We start from the raw sequence: 19,268 nt of genomic DNA, 5'->3' as shown, positions 1-19,268 counted from the left end.
TTGTGCATGAGAGGCCATTGCAATTGTATTTTGTAGCTGGACGTGGTGCTTCTAACTCCCTTAAAATAGTCACCACATCAGTTGTCACAAACAACTTTTCCAAGTGACCGGTGCCCATTTTGTTTCTTCTACTTGGTCCCTAAGCTGTGTGGGTGGTATGTGCAAACTTTCTTCAAGTGGCATATTCCTGTATATAGTATATAGTTTCCTCTAAACTTAGGAAATGCTCTCCCTGAGCATCTGGAAAAGCCCAGTTTCTTGGGGACTTAATGTGCCACAGCCTAGATGCTGGATAGCATTAATGTGCTTCACTGTTGCAGTCAGAACTAAGCTGAATGGCATGCACAACTTTTTTGCTACACGTTTTAATTTCGAACTTGAATATATTTACATAGGGCCTATGCCCCCCAAGCTCATGAAGCCCACCACTCATCCTGGCTATCTTACACTTCCCTCTATGTGGACTGGCTCCTGAAGATTTGAGCTGGTGACCTTTTCCAGAGGAATTTGAGAGGGAAGTCCACTCAATAATGAGTTGACTATAAAGAGATGTTTTAATTGCTATCCATCACCTAGTCACACCTTTTAATGGTTAATTTTATGTGTCAACTTGGCTGGGCTATGATGCCCAGTTGTCTGGTCAAACAATAGTCTCTATGTTATTGAAAAAGTATTTCTTAGATGTGATTAACATTTATTTATTTATTAAGTTTTAGAGAGACAGAGAGAGAGTGTGTGTGTGCTAGTGGTGGAGGAAGGGACAGAAGGGAGGGGAAGAGAGAATCTTAAGTAGGCTCCATGCTCAGCACAGAGCTTGACATGGGCTGAATCTCACAACCCTGAGATCATGGCCCGAGCCAAAACCAGGAGTCAGATACTTAGCCAGCTGAACCACTAAGGTTCAACTGCCCAGACGTGATTAGCATTTAAATCAGTGGACTTGGAGTACAGTAGATGAGATTCCATAATGTGGGTGGGTCTCACACAATCAGTTGAAGGCCTTCATAACCAGGACCGAGGTTTTCTGAGGAAGAAGAAATTCTGCCTCAAGACAGCAGTATGGAAACTCTGCCCAAGTTTCCTGCTTGTGCCCTGCAGAATTTGGATTCAAAATTGCAACACAACTCTTACATGACTTTCCACTTTCCAGCCTGCTGGCCTGCCGTATAGATTTCAGACTTGCCAGCTCTCACAATCGTGTAGGCCAAGTTCTTAAGATAAATCTATGTATGTATGTATGTATGTATGTATGTATGTATGTATGTATGTATTCTTTTGGTTCTATTCCCTGGAGAACCCTGACCAAAATACTCCTCAAACATTTACTCATTGGGAACTGCCTCTCAACACACAGGGAAGAAAGAAAATGCAATTAAAAGCTAGTAAGTGCCTACCATGTGCCGGATATTGCCCTAGGTGATCTCATTGAATCCTCATGACAGACCTTCAAATTTGATGAGGGCAATTCATGCTGTTTTTGTTTTACAGATGATGAAACAAAGACTCAGGGTTCCAGTCAAAAGACACAGGGCTCCAGTCCCATACTTAGGCAAATCTTGGTGTAAGAACCTGTTCCTTCACTGAATGGACTCCACATGTAATAGACTCCACTGTGCACCATAGCAAGTGTCTGATGAAAGGGGAAAGATATGCACACAGAAGACTTTTTGCCCTGAAGGATCCTTCTAGGGCTCAGTAAGGCTTAGAGCTGGTTTCTGCTGAGGAGACCTAGGGGTGGGGCCATGGGAGAAGATTGTGTCTGGTTACCATGGCCCCCACCATGGGATGTTCTTTCTCCCTCCATGCCTGAGTCACACTGGGGTTTGAGCTGCCAATGAGGACACAATGGGTGCTCTCATCTGTGGGACATGGCCTTATCACCCATCTGGATTGTTGCAGTGAACCCATGCCTAGATATCCCATAGGAAGTTACATTTGCTGGGAGGCAAACACTGCTGATGACTCATGATTTCGGCTCCTGTTCAGGGACAAGAATGCAACAAAGTACTCCCCGAGTCTCTGCACACCAGGAGATCACAATTCAAGGACTCTGGAGGCTGTTCCTGTCTTGCCTGACACTACATGTATGGCAGAAAGTGAGGGAAATGGCCAGGATATAGGATAGACTTATATTTTGAACCAGTTTCAGTTTTAAGGAATTGCCCGGAGGGTTCTGTCTGTCTTGTCCAATGTCTCCTATCTGTTGTGTTTATACCTACAATCCTGGATGATTCTGGGGATAGCCAGCTGGAGGGGAAGAAGCATGGCTGAGTAACTTCAGAGTTAGAGTTAGGGTTTGAGCCCCAATTACCTTACGGCCTCATCGTGTTGTCTCACACCACTTAACCACCTTGGGCCTACCATCGCTACATGGTGTAGGCATAAAATCAGAGGGTAGGACTGGTCGGTGTGTCCCTGATGAATCATTACTGAACGTATCCTGAGCACTTTCCTGTCCCTGTGTTAAGCAGTGGTGAATAAGAATCTTGATTCACAAGTAACTGAAAGTCTAGTGGCAGAGTCTTAAAAGCCATGTCACAAGTGGGGTGTGCATATGCACTATGTTTTACAAGTTTGGCAGAGGATGACTTAACTCATGGGTCCTGTGCTCACTGAAGCCCCCCTGCAAGAGCTCCTTAATTAATCTCCTTGACATCAACCCCTTTCTCTGGAAGAAGCCCCTACAATTTTGTCTCCACTATCATTTCAACTCTGCAGTTTTGTTTTATAAGCCTACATTTCAGACAAACTGGACCTCCTGCTAGGCTGAAGTAGAGCTTGCTGAGATTCTCTTTGGCATGTGGTCTCCTCTGCCTGTGATTCATTTCTCTCTCTTCCTCTCTTTTTTCTGCACACGCACAACTTCAACACCTCTTGTTCTTTTGGGCCCTGCACAGATGCCCTGTTTTCCAGGCATCTTTTGAAAATGTGTCTAGGAAGGGGCACCTGGGTGGCTCAGTCAGTTAAGCGTCTGGCTCTGGGTTTCAGCTCAGGTCATGATCTCATGGGTAGTGAGGTTGAGCCCAGTGTGGGGCTCCTTGCTCAATGGGGAGTATGCTTGGAGATCTGCTCTCTCTGCCCTTGCCCCCCCCACTCTCTCTTTTAAATAAATAATCTTTTAAAGAATGTGTTTAGGAAGATGTCCCGTGTCTCTTTGTGAGTCAGAATGGTGCTTGCTCTCCACCTTAATGAATGACAGCTAAGTTTCCTAAGCCCCTACCCTCCTCCTTGACCTAAGCCCTCTCCTTCTGCAACCTCATTGAGTGCTCCAGAGAGGCTCTGCCTCTCATGGTTGTGGGAACAAGTTCCTCTAAGACTCAAAACCTTAACTGAACCAAACTGAAATTGGGTAGCAGACCCTGGTGCATTCCACAAGTCAAATATTTGTTGAGTAGCTACTATTTGCTGGGCATTGTATTTGGCCTGGAGATATAGGTGGAAAATACTCTGTGAAGCTGGCAACCACATGAATGGTAACCAAGCTGGTGAGCAAGTAGCCCATCCCTCTGCCTTTCTTTTATCCATGGCTTCCTATCTTCATTTACTCCTGCTTTGAATGGCTACACAATTTCAGGACAGTCTACCTGGTTCTGACCTGATTTTTCTTTTGTTCATAGCTTTGATTTCTGACTACTGGATTTATAGCTGGCCAGGAGGTGGCCCCTTTCTGAACTTTCTTTAGACTCCTGGGATCCACTTGGGCGATACTCCCTCCTTTAGCTTCCCCTGACTCAGAGAGAGGCTCTGGGTTCTCTGTTGAAATGGATCAGGCTTGGATTTTCAGGGAGTGACACTTGCATGGTCATTGTTGGTATACACATCTCCCACCAAAACTCTGAGTTCCTGTTACTCCCCTCACACAGAATAACAGCAGACAAAATATTTGTGCACGAGATCTATAAACTTAGAGGCAGGACTCTCTTGAGGGAATTACTCATTCTTGTTTATTAAGGCAGAAAATGGACTCAGAATATTCCAGAAGAGACCAGCTCTGCCTGTGGGTTATAGATGCAGAATGGAGAGTGGTGTCTGAATTTAGCTCCTTTTTCAAAATTTTAGCCTCAAAGGTTCTCAGAGCACGAAGCTGAATGGAAAGATAGATATCCTCTCCTGGAAGCTGTTAATCTTACAAATGGGGAAAGTTAGACCCAGAGAAGTGGAATGGCCCACCTAAGTGAACCACATGCAGACCGAGAAGGTTTGGGCACAGCTCCTGGCTACACCTGTGGTGCTCAAGGCCCATTCATTTGACCTTCACTTCCCCAGTGCTTGTCCTTCTAATTAAACTCCTTTGTGTGTCTTGTAAATAATTTTTCCTCATTTTCTTTTTAATCTTCTTGAGGAAATAAAGAAAGACAAAAGAGAGATAATCTAATTTAGAACATAAGAAAGTAATCCTGAATCCTTTATGTCCAGTTTTCAAGAAAACCCACAAAACCTTATTCCCATTTCCTTTTTTTTTGTTTAAATTTTGATTCAGTTAAAGGAAACAAATGAACCAAGAAAAATAGAAGTCTTACAGATTAGCTTTTCAAAGGCTTTCTCTCTCTCTCTCTTTTTTTCCTCTGACTTAACTGTCAGGGGATGTAGCCTCTAATAGACCATCAGGGTATGTAATGAGCAAATACAATAACAACAGTGAATTACCCTTTTTATACATCCAAAGATGTATTCATAGTGGAATTTAATTTATAGATGGGCATGCCTGAAAGATTCTGGATGTGGATAGAAAATGCCTTGAAAGAAGCACTATGTGTATTTTTAAAAAATCCCTCAGAACAAATGCTCAATTTGTGCCTGGTTAGTACACACCCAGTGAAAACTCAAGAGTAAAAGGGGACATAACTAACCTCCTGCGTCTGCAGGGATGCCAGGGAGGGGCCTCTTGTTTACAGAGCAAGAGAGGCTTCTAGAGCATGTGGCCTCTCAAGATAATATACTTTTCTCTATCTCCTCACCTAACATGTTCTGACTCCAGAAGGTCCAAAGAAAGGAAGAGAAATCAAGACAGGAAAGGGAACTAAGAGGAGCATGGGAAAAATTCTAGAAGCTGCCAGCATCTGGGTTCAGCTCCACCCTCCTCCCTGTGGGGATCTATAACACCATTGGCAGCAATGTTTTCCCTCCAGTCCCACCGTATCTCACTTCCCCCCATCCAACCACCATGTTGAGGCTGGGCCTCTCGCTGCACTTACAGTTCATGTCCTGAACATGGCAAACAGGCCTTCCATGGTTTCCCTGACATTTCCCACAGCTAGCTCTCTGCAGCTTCCACCTTGCACCCTAATGGGGGCCATCATGAGCCATTGGCCTGCTCCTGCATGGGGCTGGTTGGAGTGTACTGTGAGAATGAAATGAGGTGTAATGCATGTAAAATGCTTACAATGGGGCCTGGCATACATTATGTCCTCAATAAATATTTGAGCTGGAAATCTTTATCAGAATTAATTCAACAGTACTCATTGAGTGCAGAGTATGGGCCAAGAATTGTCCTCATGCTTGAGATATGTCAGTGAACAAAGCTAAGATTCTTACCTCCCATAGAAAAGGCACAGAAGGATGTCTGTCCTCAGGAAAGAAGGTAAGCAATCACAGCAGGTAGAAAGATGCATGGGTAGGTCACGGGCACAGCAGGGCTGTGGGGGACTGGGGAGGTGTCATCACCCTTGTAGCAATCACTGAGACTCTGTGGCATTCCCCCCCACACCCTCTCCCAACCCATCCACAGAGTTCATCTCTCCTTAATGCTGGTTCTTCTGGAAACCATTCAAAAAGCAAGTGTCTCAGCATTTCATGTTTTTCTCTATTCTATTTTGCATTATTCTAACAACTTCCTTCGTCTTTGATGGCCTGCTGGAGATGTTTTGTCCCCCCTGGAGCACAGAGCAGGCTGTGCCTAGGATTCCAGAGGAAGCAGAGAATTGGGGTTTGGGGGGAGCTGACCACCACACTGGCTGGAGAAGACAGGCAATGCCAATGGTTCTCACTCAGCATCTGCCTCACAGAGGGCTTGCTATCTCCAGACCTTATTTCTCCAGCTGTAAGGTGTCAGTAATGGAGGAGGCCTTCCACCTCAGACCCACATGGAGTGGGAGAAGGCGAGGGGTGCTACTGGGAGCTATTGGTGGTGTTATTGGTGGTATGCTGGAGTGCATTCACACTGCACAGTGGGGCTGATTGTTAACTATGGCAGGAATTTGAGATGCAGTTGGTAAATGACTTGTTAAAACTTAAATTACATAAAATTACCATCAAATAAATTATAATAAAAACAAAACTAATAAATACCCAAACATATCCTCTCCTAATTATTTTGCTACCTTTGCTATTGCCTGTGGTTCGATGCTATTCACACCTATTCTATCCGTGGTGGAAACATGTACGTCCTTCCCAACCCTGCATTTAGTGACATCACATCGGTTTTGACTTTGGCCACTGTGGGAACATTTACACCACTGAACTTGGCCCGTGCTATAAGTCAGAGTCTGCTTACTGCTTTGTTGATAGACTAATGCAAGAAAATGTTGGGGGAAATGTTAATAAAGTAGGTTTAATTTAAAAGTGTGCCATGTCAGGGGTGCCTGGCTGGCTCAGCTGATTAAGCATCCAACTTTGGCTCAGGTCATGATCTCAGAGTCAGGGATCGAGTCCTGCGTTGGGCTCCACGCTCAGCAGGAAATCTGCTTCCCCTCCTCCCTCTGCCCTTTTTCCTACTCTACTCTCTCTCTCTCTCCCTCTCTAATAAATAAATAACTTTTTAAAAAAGTGTGCCATGTCCGTTGCTTGGATATTGTGAATAGCACCGAAATTAAGGAGATATTTTTCCGACTCAGCAAAGAAGTTGCTCACATCACTGACAAGCAAAGCTCTGGCAGGCTTGTTTGTTGTTTCTCTTGTTTTACTCATTCATGTAAAGGAAAACTGCAGTCAATATTGATGTTAGAACTGTACTCATTTGTCAGTTGCAACCATAGGTTGGTTGGGGATATGAGTTCAACAAAAATCAGTGAAGTCATTCTGCGAGAATCAATTGGCTCTACAGAAATTTACAATAAAGAGCGCTGTATATTTCATTATTATTTGTAAATTGCATACTGTACATCCTAGATATCAGCAACATTTATAGCAGATTGTGTACATTTATATGCTCCTCCCCCCCCCTCCACTGCCCAGCTCAGGAGCTGTTTATTAAACATTTACTAAAGTTTACCAGAACAATAACTGTTTACAGTGTCCTATTGGCAGGATGAGCTCAGCTTTGGTGCCAGAAATAGCTGGTATATAGCACACCTGTGATTAGGCTCTGGGTTTCTGGCCCGGGGCGATGATTAGACTGCTCTGAGCCACATGTTTCTTATCTCTAAAGTGGCAACATCACTAATGTCTCGTAGATGTGATGTGAGGCTGGGTGCCCAGTAAATGTTAATTCTATTCTCCTTTCAAGTATAGGAACACAAAAGGAACAAAATCCCACAGAACTGTGTTGCCTTCCGCCCCTCCCTGTCCCAAGTCCCCAAGTGTATGTAAATCAGTGGGCCTCCTGCTCCCCTCCCAAATATCCTTTTTTTTTTTTTTTTTTAGTTTTTTTTTTTCCTCCCAAATATCCTGATGACTTCTTGTCTCCCTCCCTGTACTCAGCATCAACTCCAGCATCTCTCCTTTATTGCTGGAGGAGCTATATGCCCGGGGCAGTTCCAAGTTCAAATATGCTTTGCTCTTTTACCCCCTGGAAAAGAATTCTTTGTCAACAGGATTGATGTGAGCTAAAGAGGAGGGCAGATCCACAACCCCCTCCTGAACTACAACGTGATGAATAATTATAAGGTGTGGGCTTCTCACCAATGACACTGCAAGCTGATGAAGGAGAGAGAGGGTACTCCTCATTTGAAATTACTTCTCTACTCACATCTTTTTCTGTGCTCGGCACTAAGTAGGTACCCAAACTCGCCAGTAAATTAAATTCTATTTCGACAATAGTTAACGTTTGCTCAGAGCATTAAAGGAAGATAAAGACTTCAGTAATTCATGCACAACGACAACCGTCTGAAACGAACGTAAGGCTTGATTTTCCGGTAACCTCTGTCTTTCCTGAACCATACAGAAAAGGGAACAGGAGAGAGAAAAATGACTTTCTTAACTCCTCCTGTAGGTTCTCTTTGCATTTTAACCCTTCACATCTCTTCCACTGTGTCTGCAACCAGGAGAGAAAGAACAGCTTTTGTTTTTGTTTTTTTTTTTTGTTTTTAATGCTAGGCTATAAGGAGGTAGGGAGAAAGGGTGAGTGGGGTATGGTGTTTGTGTTAAAAACACTGGCCTTTTAGTTGTGAAGGAAAGAGCAAATGAGCTTACGCAAAAGAATCAAGATTCTGGAGACATTTCCTTAAAAATGTAAACACAAATATACCAAATGACCCAGCAATGCCACACTTAGGTATGTACCCAAGAGCCACACAGAAACTTGCACAGGGATGATGATTTTAGAAGGTTTATTCATTAGAGCCCAGAATGGAGAACAATCCCAGTGTCCACTGATTGGTGACTGGACAGATGACATGCGGTATTACTCATGCAATGGGATACTATTTAGCAATTAAAAGGAGTGAACCTTTACAGATGCCCCAACTTGGACAGACTTTAAAAACACGTGAAGTGGAAGAAGCCAGGCATAGGAGACCACATAGTATACAATGGATGTGACCAGAAGAGGCAAATCTAGCCCACAAGAGAGTAGAGGAGTTGTTGCCTGGGACAGAGGGTGGGAGCTGGGGACTAGGAATAGCCTTGAAAGGGGATGAAAGATGTAATTGAGATGTAAATCAACTGATTTATGGCGATAGTTATACAACTTGCTAAATTGTTGTGTAAAAGTTGAATTGTGACATTGACTGAATGGCTAAATAAGTTTACTTAGAAGGTTCAGGAGAAAATCGCATATTGGCAGCATCCTTTAGCTCTAACCCATCATCAGTGAAATATCCCAGGCTGCGGCATCCTTATCCACAGAAAAGCCATGAGTAGCTCTGTGCTCTAGGCCACCACTCACCGGGGCTGAGATTCCAGAATGAATTAGTCTTCCTGGAGCTATACCGGCAGATGGGCCCACACCTCTGGACCAAGTACTCCAATTTGTCCTAACACCACCCAGCTCTCCTCAAAGATGATTGCCAGATTTAGCTAAATTAGAATCAAGCACAGTAATCACCTGTTAGGAAAATAAACTGGTTCTGGTTTTAGGAACTTTGTGTTTTTAGACTGGCCAGACTCCTGAACTGCCGCCAGCAGACCGGGAATAGACATCAGTTGGAGACAGATGGAGTCTTTGAGACTGTGTTTGGGTAATAACAATGTGGTCAGTACCTGATTGGAAATAAAATTAAACATTATGAGCTACCATCCTTCTCGGAGCACCTTGGCCACTCTCCCTGTGACAATGACCTCACTAATTGGTGGTTAGAAGTAGCTTTGTTTCTATAGGAAACACAGGTGTGTGTGTGTGTGTGTGTGTGTGTGTGTAGGGAGGGTTGGGGAGTAGACTGTAACCAGGATAGAAAAGAAAGAAAAGGAAATAGAAAAAGGACAGAGGATGTTTAGCATTATGAATGGGTTGAAATAGATTTCTATGACCCTCAAAAAGAAAATATCAGAACACAGATAGAAAGCTGTTTAAATGCAACAGCGTGCTCTGTGCTTTACACATAGAGTCCTCAGGGCATCTTCTCAGACTTCTGGCATCCTCATCCCCATTTTGCAGATAAAGAAACTGAGGTGAGGGGTTGAATACTGTTTCCCACAAGTGGGAACTGCCAGACAGACTTATTCCTGTTTGGGCCTAAGTCTAGGATTCTTTCCACAACACCCCATCCTAATAGTCATTCATGGAGACTAAATGTACAAGAAGGGGGAGCCTAAACAATTAGCCCTGGTTTTCTTCTTACGTGAGAATGTGAGAAATCTGTAGCCTGGACACTCCTTACTCCTCGGTTGTTAAGCCTGAGTGAGAGATGCTGTGTATCTAGATACAGAACAAACACTGAGCCTGCATCTCATCTTCTTATATCTGGCCCCCCACCTCGCCCCATCTTAGAATCTTAGAGCTCACAGCTCCTCATGTAAACAGGAGAGACTTGAAATCCAGAAACAGAGCCATGTACCCACACCCTACAGCTAGGCAGTAGCCAGACATAACTCTGTTCCTAAGACGCACCATTTTACTAGGACTCTGTGTCTTTCTTGGGGGGGGGCGGGGGGCACTAATCGCTTTATCCTTTTCAGTGAGTTTTTGGTACCCGGAGTGTCTATGCTAACACCTCTCATAAAGTCTCCAAACTCAGACACTGACTTAATTGTCAAAGTATTGTCATTGATTGATTATATCTGGAGCCACTTGGCTGGGCCCTCTCTAACCTTCACATTTGTCCCTTTGCATTTTCCCACAAAGGCACTACCCCTGGCATGTAGCATTGCATACCCATGGAGTGCCTCCTACTCCCCATACTGCCTCAGCCAGAACTCTTGCTCACTTTTTAAAACCAAGATCGCTTTGTCTCCTTGAGCATGTCTTGCCTGCCCCACCTGTTAGGTGGCCTGTCGCCTGGCTCTCAGGTGCTCTGCGTGTACTGCTCTCATAATGTTGACCATAGTACACTGTAACTACAGACAGGGTAGGAACATCCTGGTGAGGTCAGAACAGTAGCAACACATCTTGAGACAAGGAGCTTCTGAGGGTGGGAACCTATCTTGTGTTGCTTCTAATTCTCAGCCCCAAGCACTGTTACTGGCAGATAATTGATATTTATGAAATATTTGTAGAATAAGGAATGGATGAGTAAGCCTGTAACTAAACATGAGAAAACTAAGTGTCATTGGGGCCTTTCCATTTTAGGGTTCATTGAGTTAAAGGCCCAGGGAGAGTTGCTACCAGAAATATGCCATGTGTCCCAAGTGAACCACATCCAGTTGAGACCCACAAATGTTAGCCCCTGAAATCTCTAGCCCTTGAAATCATTCTGTTCTCAGATTCCATAAGCCAATGTTGTCAGATTCACTGTTATTATTCTGTCCTCTCCAGGAAGATATTAAGAACAGAATGTCAAGAAAAGGATGACGCATATTTTGAAAAGTAAAGGACAGCTCACTTTCCGGGTGGGGTCTGGGGCCTGTGGCTTCATAGTGAACTTCTTTTGTGTACGGAAAAAAAAAAAATTCCCAATGGCTGTCCATTGTCCCATGACTTGACACCAGGGCTCCACGGGTAAGAGATGAACAATTGTAAGGGTAATTGAACACTTCACAAATTTTTACAGCGGATCAGCACTAAGCCTTTTATCCCAGATATTTCTGTGATTGAGATGCTGAGAAAATGTACACCGTTAAATGGTTCTCAAATCACTCTTTCGTCTGGGCAAAACAGGACTTGGTATTTGCAGTCTAGATCATAAAAGCAAGTGATTTGGGAACAATAGTTGCTTAGAGCCTAGACAAAAAAAGAAAAAAAAAGATTTTGCTGGGAAATCTGAATCCTGACATTTTAGGCATCGAAAGATTTCCAGGAGTAGAAAATACTTAAATGCCTGTGAGCTCTACCCCTTTATTTGGAAAATGCCATGTAGATTGTTAGGTGCAGAGCCAGCCTGGAACCCAGCTCAACCCAGGAAGCTGAGGCTCGTAGTCCCCCAGCTCAAAAAGGAGTGATGCTGGAAAGCAAACTTGGGTCGCCTGATTTCAAGCCCCTTCTCCAGACATTCATGTTATCTTGTTCATTCTTGGGTTCTTCTTATCCTCCTCTGAGAGCTTGCAATTTACTAAATGCAACTGGATTTAACAGCTCATGTTATAGACAGACTATAACAGGCACGAGGGCCATGATCCCATGAAGAGGGTCTTTGTATAATCCTCATTTGAAAGGTGTGGGGCAGAAAGGGGCCTTCACACCATAGCAAAGATATCTCCACCACACTCACTGCTGGTTCTTTATTAAGAAAGAGCATGACTTTGGTATCAAAACCCTTGGTCATGGTTTGGTGGAGGAATCCTCAGTACCAATAAATAAAAAATCTCTACTATGACATTCATCTATTTTAAGTGTACAATTCAATGATTTTTATTATGCAAATTATACCTTAACAGAGTAGCTAAAATATTATTTAAAAGATATGTACTAAACAAAGATAATGGATTATTTAAAAGATATATGCTATATACAGTTTTCATTCCAGATTCTCTGGAATGGATCCACCTTAACTCAGTTAACTCACTGGTTGTTTAAGGAGTTCCTGACTTAACAAGTCCTTCTATGGGTCTTAGAGATTAATTCCTGGATTAGAGAAGGTTAACAGACCATTAGCCCCAAGATCCAGAGAGCACATAATCAGAGAAGCACCCCTTTCCAGAAAGTTCCTTGAATAAAGTTTTGCTCTTTTCTCCTTTTAATACATATTTGTTGAACATCTCATCAGTGCTTCTGGGCAACATAATTCAGTGATGAGAGCAAGAGTTCCAGGATCCAATACCCTGGATTCAAATCTCAGCCCCAAACCTTGTAGTTGTGTGGACTTAAGAAATATCAGTGCATATTGCTGAGCCCCAGGTTCCTCATCTGTGCCTCAGGTGTGGTACCAGCATCAACTTCCCTGGACATATCAAAGGACTAAATAAGATGGTGCCTCACATATTATAAGCACTCAACTGATTTTGGATATTATTTCTAAGTGTCAGGCACATAGTGATACAATATTTACAAACTTGGTGCCCTGACCTCTAGTGGCTGTGAGTTTAGCGGCAGAAATGGCCAAGATGCTGGTGGAGCTGCAGCTGCCACCGGAGGGGACCCTGACCCCAAGTGGGACCCCTAGTCAGGACACCGATATCCAGTGTAACGAGGTAGACAGTGAAGAGGTTAGATGCCACACTGAGCAAGTGTGTTTAACCTAAACGTGGAGATGTGCATGCAGCCCAGCATTCTGGATCGCTTTCTTTCTTCCCCATCCATAGGTAGAAAAGTAAATAGCTTTTGCAGTTTAGGTTTACATCATTCAAACAGTTCAGAGCATTAGAGTTAGAAGGAAATCAGTCAATGCCGGGACAGAGAAGCACTAATGTGTAATCCTGGACCTGAATCTCAAGACACGTTAAATAATAGACTTTCCATGAGGAGAAGCAACCTAGTGTCAAGTGGTTTGGTTTAGCCCGTTGGATAGTAAACATAGCATAATTCGTAGCACTTCTCAGTAACTTTAATGTGCTAATACGCAAGAGAGAGGGTTTATCTTTCTCCTGCCTCCCATATGATTTGGTTAAGAAACAACTCATTTAATTCTTCTGAAGAATCTCAGTGATGAGTGCTCAGAGGAACACACTTTGGGACATGTGACTCCAACCAAACTCCTTGTGTGGGCTGAGGAAACTGCCCTATAGATGGAGGGTGACCAGCCCCATATGTCTAACCCAGCTGGTGGCAAACCCAGGTGGGCCTCAAATCTTCCTTGGTTCAACTTCACTGATAATAGGGCAAAGAGTCCGCACTATCTTTCTTGGTGGTTTCCAAGAAGAACGAATTGCAGTCATTTTACTAGGCAGGAGAATAATAACCACCATAATGTGAATGTGAACAAGCTTTCATCCCTGAAGCCCCAGGCACACCAAGAACACAGCTCCAAGATGCCTTTGACATGAACATCTCCTGCATTTGGAGCTGTAAAACCACCCAAGACTTTTAACAGACCAATCAACCCAGCCCTGGGGATGTCTGACAGGATTTGAGACTTGCTGTAACAGGGAAACATTAACCAACGTAATTGAAAGCATGGCTGTCCTCTGCCCTGGAGGGGAGGTGTTCTGTGTTTAAAGGGGGAGAGTGGAGGTAAATGCACCAGACTGACACCACCGTAAGGTTATTTTAACAATCTGTGTTTGTTTTTCTCACTGCTTCTCCACCCAGCTGGGCCCTCCTGGGCTCATTCCCTCTTCCCAATTGATTGTTCCCTTTAGATCTAGAGAGATTGTTAATGAACTTTGGAAATGAAGAATACTGGGCATTTATTGTGCTAAGGGTGCGTGTGTGTGTGTGTTGGGGGGGGCGGGGGCTGTGCTTGTGTGACAGAGAGACAGAGAGACAGACAAAAGAGAGACAGACAGAGAGGCACCAAAACCAAGCCTTCTTTCATTGTGTGATCCTTCAAATTCCCACTGACATAGCTTAGGGCTGACATGGCTTGGGGGAGGTTACCCATCTAGAGGGGAGAAGGGGTCATCTAGACTAGGACAGGAAGCCATACTTGGGACCTGCTCTGTACCAGGCACATTCATTTCAGCTGCTCATTTAATTGAAGCTTCATGGGCATGGGATTGATTATTGATTATTCCTATCCTGGTTTGTCCGGTCCAGCTAGCAGGTGTGGTGCCAGCCTCACATCCAGATCTTTTTGCCCAGAGCCCATGTTTTTTACACCGAGTAACCATGGGTCCTCCGGGGCCAGCTCTGTCTCGTCTTAGGGAAATTGCCTCAGAACCCCAGACCTCAATTTCTACATCCATGAAATGATGATTTCTCTGAGGGCAATGGTCTGGATATTTTTGTTATTATTATTATCTTTAAGAAGCATAGATTTTGGATAGCAAGTTTCTGCCCCCACGTTTCTGTTTCGGTTTCTCTTTCTCTCCTTCTTGCTCTTCTTTCTGCTTCACTGATGTGCACCAGCACCGTCTTTAGTTCCTCTGATTCTCTTGAGTGACCTTTAGTTTATTCACACAAAGTTCTTTCTTTCTCCAACAACTGGACAGTCGGCCCCTCACTCTTCCCTCTCTCCTTTCTTTTCTTTTTTAAAATTAGGTTTTAATGTTTTTATTTATATAACATTTTAATTATGAAAATAATGCATGGGGGTGCCTGGGTGTCTCAGTAGATTAAGCGTCTGCCTTCTGCTCAGGTCATGATCCCAGAGTCCTGGGATCAAGCTCTTGTTGGGCTCCCTGCTTGGCAGAGAGTCTGCTTCTCCCTCCCCTGTGCCCTCTCCCTGCTTGTGCATGCTTTTTCTCTCTTTCAAATAAATAAAATCTCTAAAAAAAAATTCATGGACATTGTAGAAAACTAAGAAAATAAATACGAGGAAAGCCAAGAAAAGAAAAATCACACAGTGCAGATCTTGACATACTCTGGCTTGTAGCACACATAAATAAATGTTATTTTTTGGGGGGGAAATATGTACATAATATACCTCCATGAAATCATATTTGATGGGCTGCATAACATTTCATAATATGGCTCTTATACTGTATTTTAACAATTTCCTGAATTGATGGTTACAGATTTATACTTTAATGATGTATCTGGGCTTGAATCCTAGTTCTGCCCCTCACTGCTCACGTATTCTTTGAGCAGTCCACTTGACCTCTGTGCCTCAGTTTCTTTACTTGCATCATAGCGAGAGCTCTGTGCTATGTTTCTTCCAGAGAGCTAGCTCTCATGATTTCTCATTTCTTATCTACTCTTAAGTCATCCCTGGCCTTACTATGGTTTGCAAATATTGGTTTGTGAGACTATTCACTTCCCCACCCGCCTCTCTGATTTCGTGTTAAGTTTCTAAAAGTTAGGATCTGTTTCTCAATTGCTCACAGGTTAGGAAAACCTACAGAAAGATACCTGGGAGATTCTAGAGAGGAGCAGTGGGTGAACCCCTGAAGGGTAGAAGGGCTTTGGAGACAGGTGGGTATGCACCCAACTCCTAGCTCTTTGGGACAAACTGTGGTGTTGGTCCTCATCATCTCATTCTTCCGCAGAGACAACAGGGCCTGCCTCCCTCACAGGCTTTCTTGAAGGGTCTTCCTCAATAACTAGTGGTGATCGCTAGATCTTGCCTGGCCCGGGGTCTAAGCAAGAGGGGTGAGATGGGCTCACCTTCCCAGGACATACTGGCAATCTGAGATCCAAGGCAAGAGAGTGTTCACTTGGGAGGCCCCTTGCTGTTTCACATGTCCCAGGAACTGGAAGTGGGCACAGACCCACCAATAATGAGGAGGCACTGCCATCTCACAAGACCGTGAGAGAGGACACTCAGGTCTAGAAAACCTCAATGCAAAGTTCTGAGTTCCAGCCAACCTCAGGGCAGTTTCCCCTCTATCCACGAGAAAAGCCCTCATCCCCACCCCAAGCCGGTGTCTCACAGGCCCGAGTAGGCTTTGAGGCAACATCTTCCAAACCGTAGAGCCCAAAAGGATAAGGAACATGGTGGTGAGTGGGTCAGTGGTCCCTAGCCCTGCCTGTCCATTGGGAAGGTCTTGGTCATGGTCTACTTCAAGACTTCAGAATTAGAGCCTCCATGAGAGAGACCCAGGAACTCCGTTTTTTTCAACACTTAGAGAGATTTTGTAAAAAATTTAAAAATAGAAAAGCCCCACCCAGTGCTTCTGATGTTGTCAGCCAGCCCTAGGCCATGCACAGTGTCTGAGAAGTACTGAATGGGAAGACCTCTGAGGGCTGAGGGTCCCGATCGGGAAAGATTGACAATAATTAAAGAACACACTGGAATAGTCTCACTATGTTCCCACTCTAGGAGTTGGGTTATTTTCTTTGAAAATTCCTCTTCCTTGTGGATGCCAATTAAACATTGTGCATCCAAGTTGAATTTGGTTAGTTTTGTATGCATTTTTCCTTCTGTCTGCTGATGGAACAAGAAACAAACTTCCTCTGAACAAGTTTGCTTGCTGGTTAACAACTTAGTATGACATGTTTGTCCATTTGGACTCTATGACCACTCTGAGAGATAAACAGAGATAGACTTTCCTGACCCTCATTTTACAGAGGACACACTGGGGAGCCCAGGGCTCCAGGAGGCTCAGGCTCTCACAGGTGGCAGTGGTGGAGCGGGGATCCATCCTATGCCTACCTCACTAATGCTGCTCTTCCTTTCTTCTCTATGCTGAGTCCTGCACTATGGCTTGTAGATTCAGAAATTATGGAGACACTCTCTCTCCAAATAGACTGTGAACTCTAGAAAGGGAGGAGCCAATAAAACTAATTATAGCAACACAGCAAGAGTGGGAATATTTATCTTCCTTTTGCCAACATGCCTCATTCCCATTTCCTACCCACATAATCCACAATCTCGTAGGCTTGTCTGAACATCCCTCCTCGTTCATTCTTTAATCTGTCCATCCTTTCATTCAATCACAAATTCACACATTTCTTTAGTAATTATACCAATAATTCATTATTTATGGGGTACCTACTGCAAGCCAGGCAGGCACTATTGTCCTATGGAAGCCATTGTGGATAGGCCCTTAAATAGGCAACAGGATGGAGGGTGATGTTTATCTCCAAGTACAAATATCTCCATGTACATTTGCTGAGTGAATGAATAAATGGATGGGCATGTGAATGAGGGTTGTAATGAAGGTGTTAGAGTAAGTACAGAGGAGAAGAACAAGAGAAGATGCCCTCCACCCTCTACCATATCACATCAAATGCCAGAGCCACTTTAGGGAATCAGCATGTCTCAATCCACTGTCATTCCCCATCATGGCATAATGATAGCCTTCTCTTCTGGCCTTCCATTCATTTCCCTCCTGCTCCTCCTGGTGCCTGGTCATCTTGGGGTCAACATGATGAGGTCAGCTCCTGACAAACCCCACAGGATATAGGCATTGTCTGAGTGACTCCCTGCCCAGAGCACATTGATAGAAAAACATTTCCAAGCTGCCTAAGGTGGGCATCCTGTCTCACAAAGGCCAAGCGCTCCAGCTGCCTACCATGGGAAGTCATTTAATTGTGTTCTGTGGTTGGGCAGGTAGCAGAGGGTGAAGCAGAGGCCGGAAACTAGAGGCATTGGAGGGGAGACAGATATCCCCATAACTGTAGGTGCTCAGACAGACATGGAACAGGAAGTGAAATGGCTGGAGAGGAATGATCACAATTACAGGAGAGTAGAAACTTTTCAGATCACCATGTTGTCTGACAGTAAGATGAGAACACTTGGTCTACGTCTGTGTTATTTATGTATCTGTATCTAGATAGATAGATCCATATAGATAGGTCCATCTTTTGCTATCCATCATCTCCCTCTATGTCATCTGTTTATTGACTGGTCTATCTATGAAATAGTCAGGAACTTGAAATAAAGCCCCCCCCCCAAATAAACCTTTCAACATTACGTAACTATTTCAATGATCTTTAATTACACGTCTAATATTAATTCCCTTCAGCTCATCGCCATGTAACTGGGGTGATAGAGAAGAAAGAGGGAAATGAAGCAAAAGAGGAATTAGTTCAATGACAACGTCTGGCAATTGGTTTTCCATCTTTCATTCCCAAAGCCGCTAGTAACAGAGGAATTATATCTCCTCTTGAGTGGAGCTCAAATAGCCAAAGGATTTTCCTGATTGGCCTTCAGATGTCACACAGCTAATGGACAATGGAATAGGGATTCAGATGTGCCTGCTTCTGAGGCCTTTTTGTTTGAAACCCTAGCCTCTTTTACTGAATCGAGGGCTCACCCAGTGTGTGTGCATCTGATTCGCAGATCAAGTTGTAGTATTAGATGTGGTTGAAGGCATGAGTGGTTCTTGCATAGGTAGCCAAATGGTGTCTCCCGCCGGATGCCCGACAGGCATCTAACAATTGAAATATCCAATATGTAAGTCACATCTTTCAAATGTCCATCTCCTCAGGCTTCTTTGGTTCTGTAAACAGCACCTTCTCTCACCCAGTTGTGCAGCCGAGGGGTCCAGGATTCATTCTCTACTATTTGATGCTCCCAGACTAAGCCGTTGCTGATCTTGGAGATTTTCACTCCAAAGTACCTGTTCACTACTCCCAGCTGACCTCTGCCACACCCACCTTCGCCTTTGCCTGTTTCCTGTTCCATGAAGGGTGCAGACAACATGCCCAGCCCTAATGGGTCCTCCATGTGAAGGGACACGAAAGAGGAAGATGGGGACTTCTGATTTTGTCCTGGAAGTTTGCACAGCACTTCACACATATTGCAAAATTCACCTTTCATCCAGAATATCTGACCTTTGTATCATTATTTGTGGGATATCTGCTTCCTCTGTCATGTTGTCATCCCAGGAGGCGCGGCTTTCAAGGTCTAGCCCAGTGTCTCACGATTGCTTTCCTCATCTCTTGGTAAGTTCTGTTGGTGCACATTGACCATACTTCTCAAACACAATAGACTCACTGCTTGTATTCCAGAACATTCCTAGTATTAAAAGAGTCATGCCACATGACTCAAATTCTCCATTTTTAGTTCTACCACTTTCAACACCCTTGCCACTTC

At 44.0% G+C, this 19,268-nt stretch overlaps 1 protein-coding gene across 4 annotated transcripts in view; it reads right to left on the bottom strand.

Moving 5' to 3' along the window:
* The window catches only part of CLNK (cytokine dependent hematopoietic cell linker), a 202,878-nt gene that overhangs the window by 92,167 nt on the left and 91,443 nt on the right, over nucleotides 1-19,268 (bottom strand). Inside the window, exon 1 of one of the 4 annotated variants that reach the window (XM_077878209.1) lies at nucleotides 1,395-1,760. The exons of the other annotated variants lie outside the window; for them this stretch is intronic. Within the exon in view, the coding sequence (XP_077734335.1) occupies nucleotides 1,395-1,426 (32 nt within the window). The 5' untranslated portion in view covers nucleotides 1,427-1,760. Of the gene's footprint in view, nucleotides 1-1,394; nucleotides 1,761-19,268 lie in introns of those variants that run through there. 4 annotated transcript variants of the gene reach the window in all.

This window comes from Canis aureus, chromosome 2 (genome assembly GCF_053574225.1).
Source record: "Canis aureus isolate CA01 chromosome 2, VMU_Caureus_v.1.0, whole genome shotgun sequence".
Classification (NCBI taxonomy): Eukaryota; Metazoa; Chordata; class Mammalia; order Carnivora; family Canidae; genus Canis; species Canis aureus.
The sequence above is the reverse complement of the archived record's forward strand: the minus strand, read 5'-3'. Positions and strand labels throughout refer to the sequence as shown.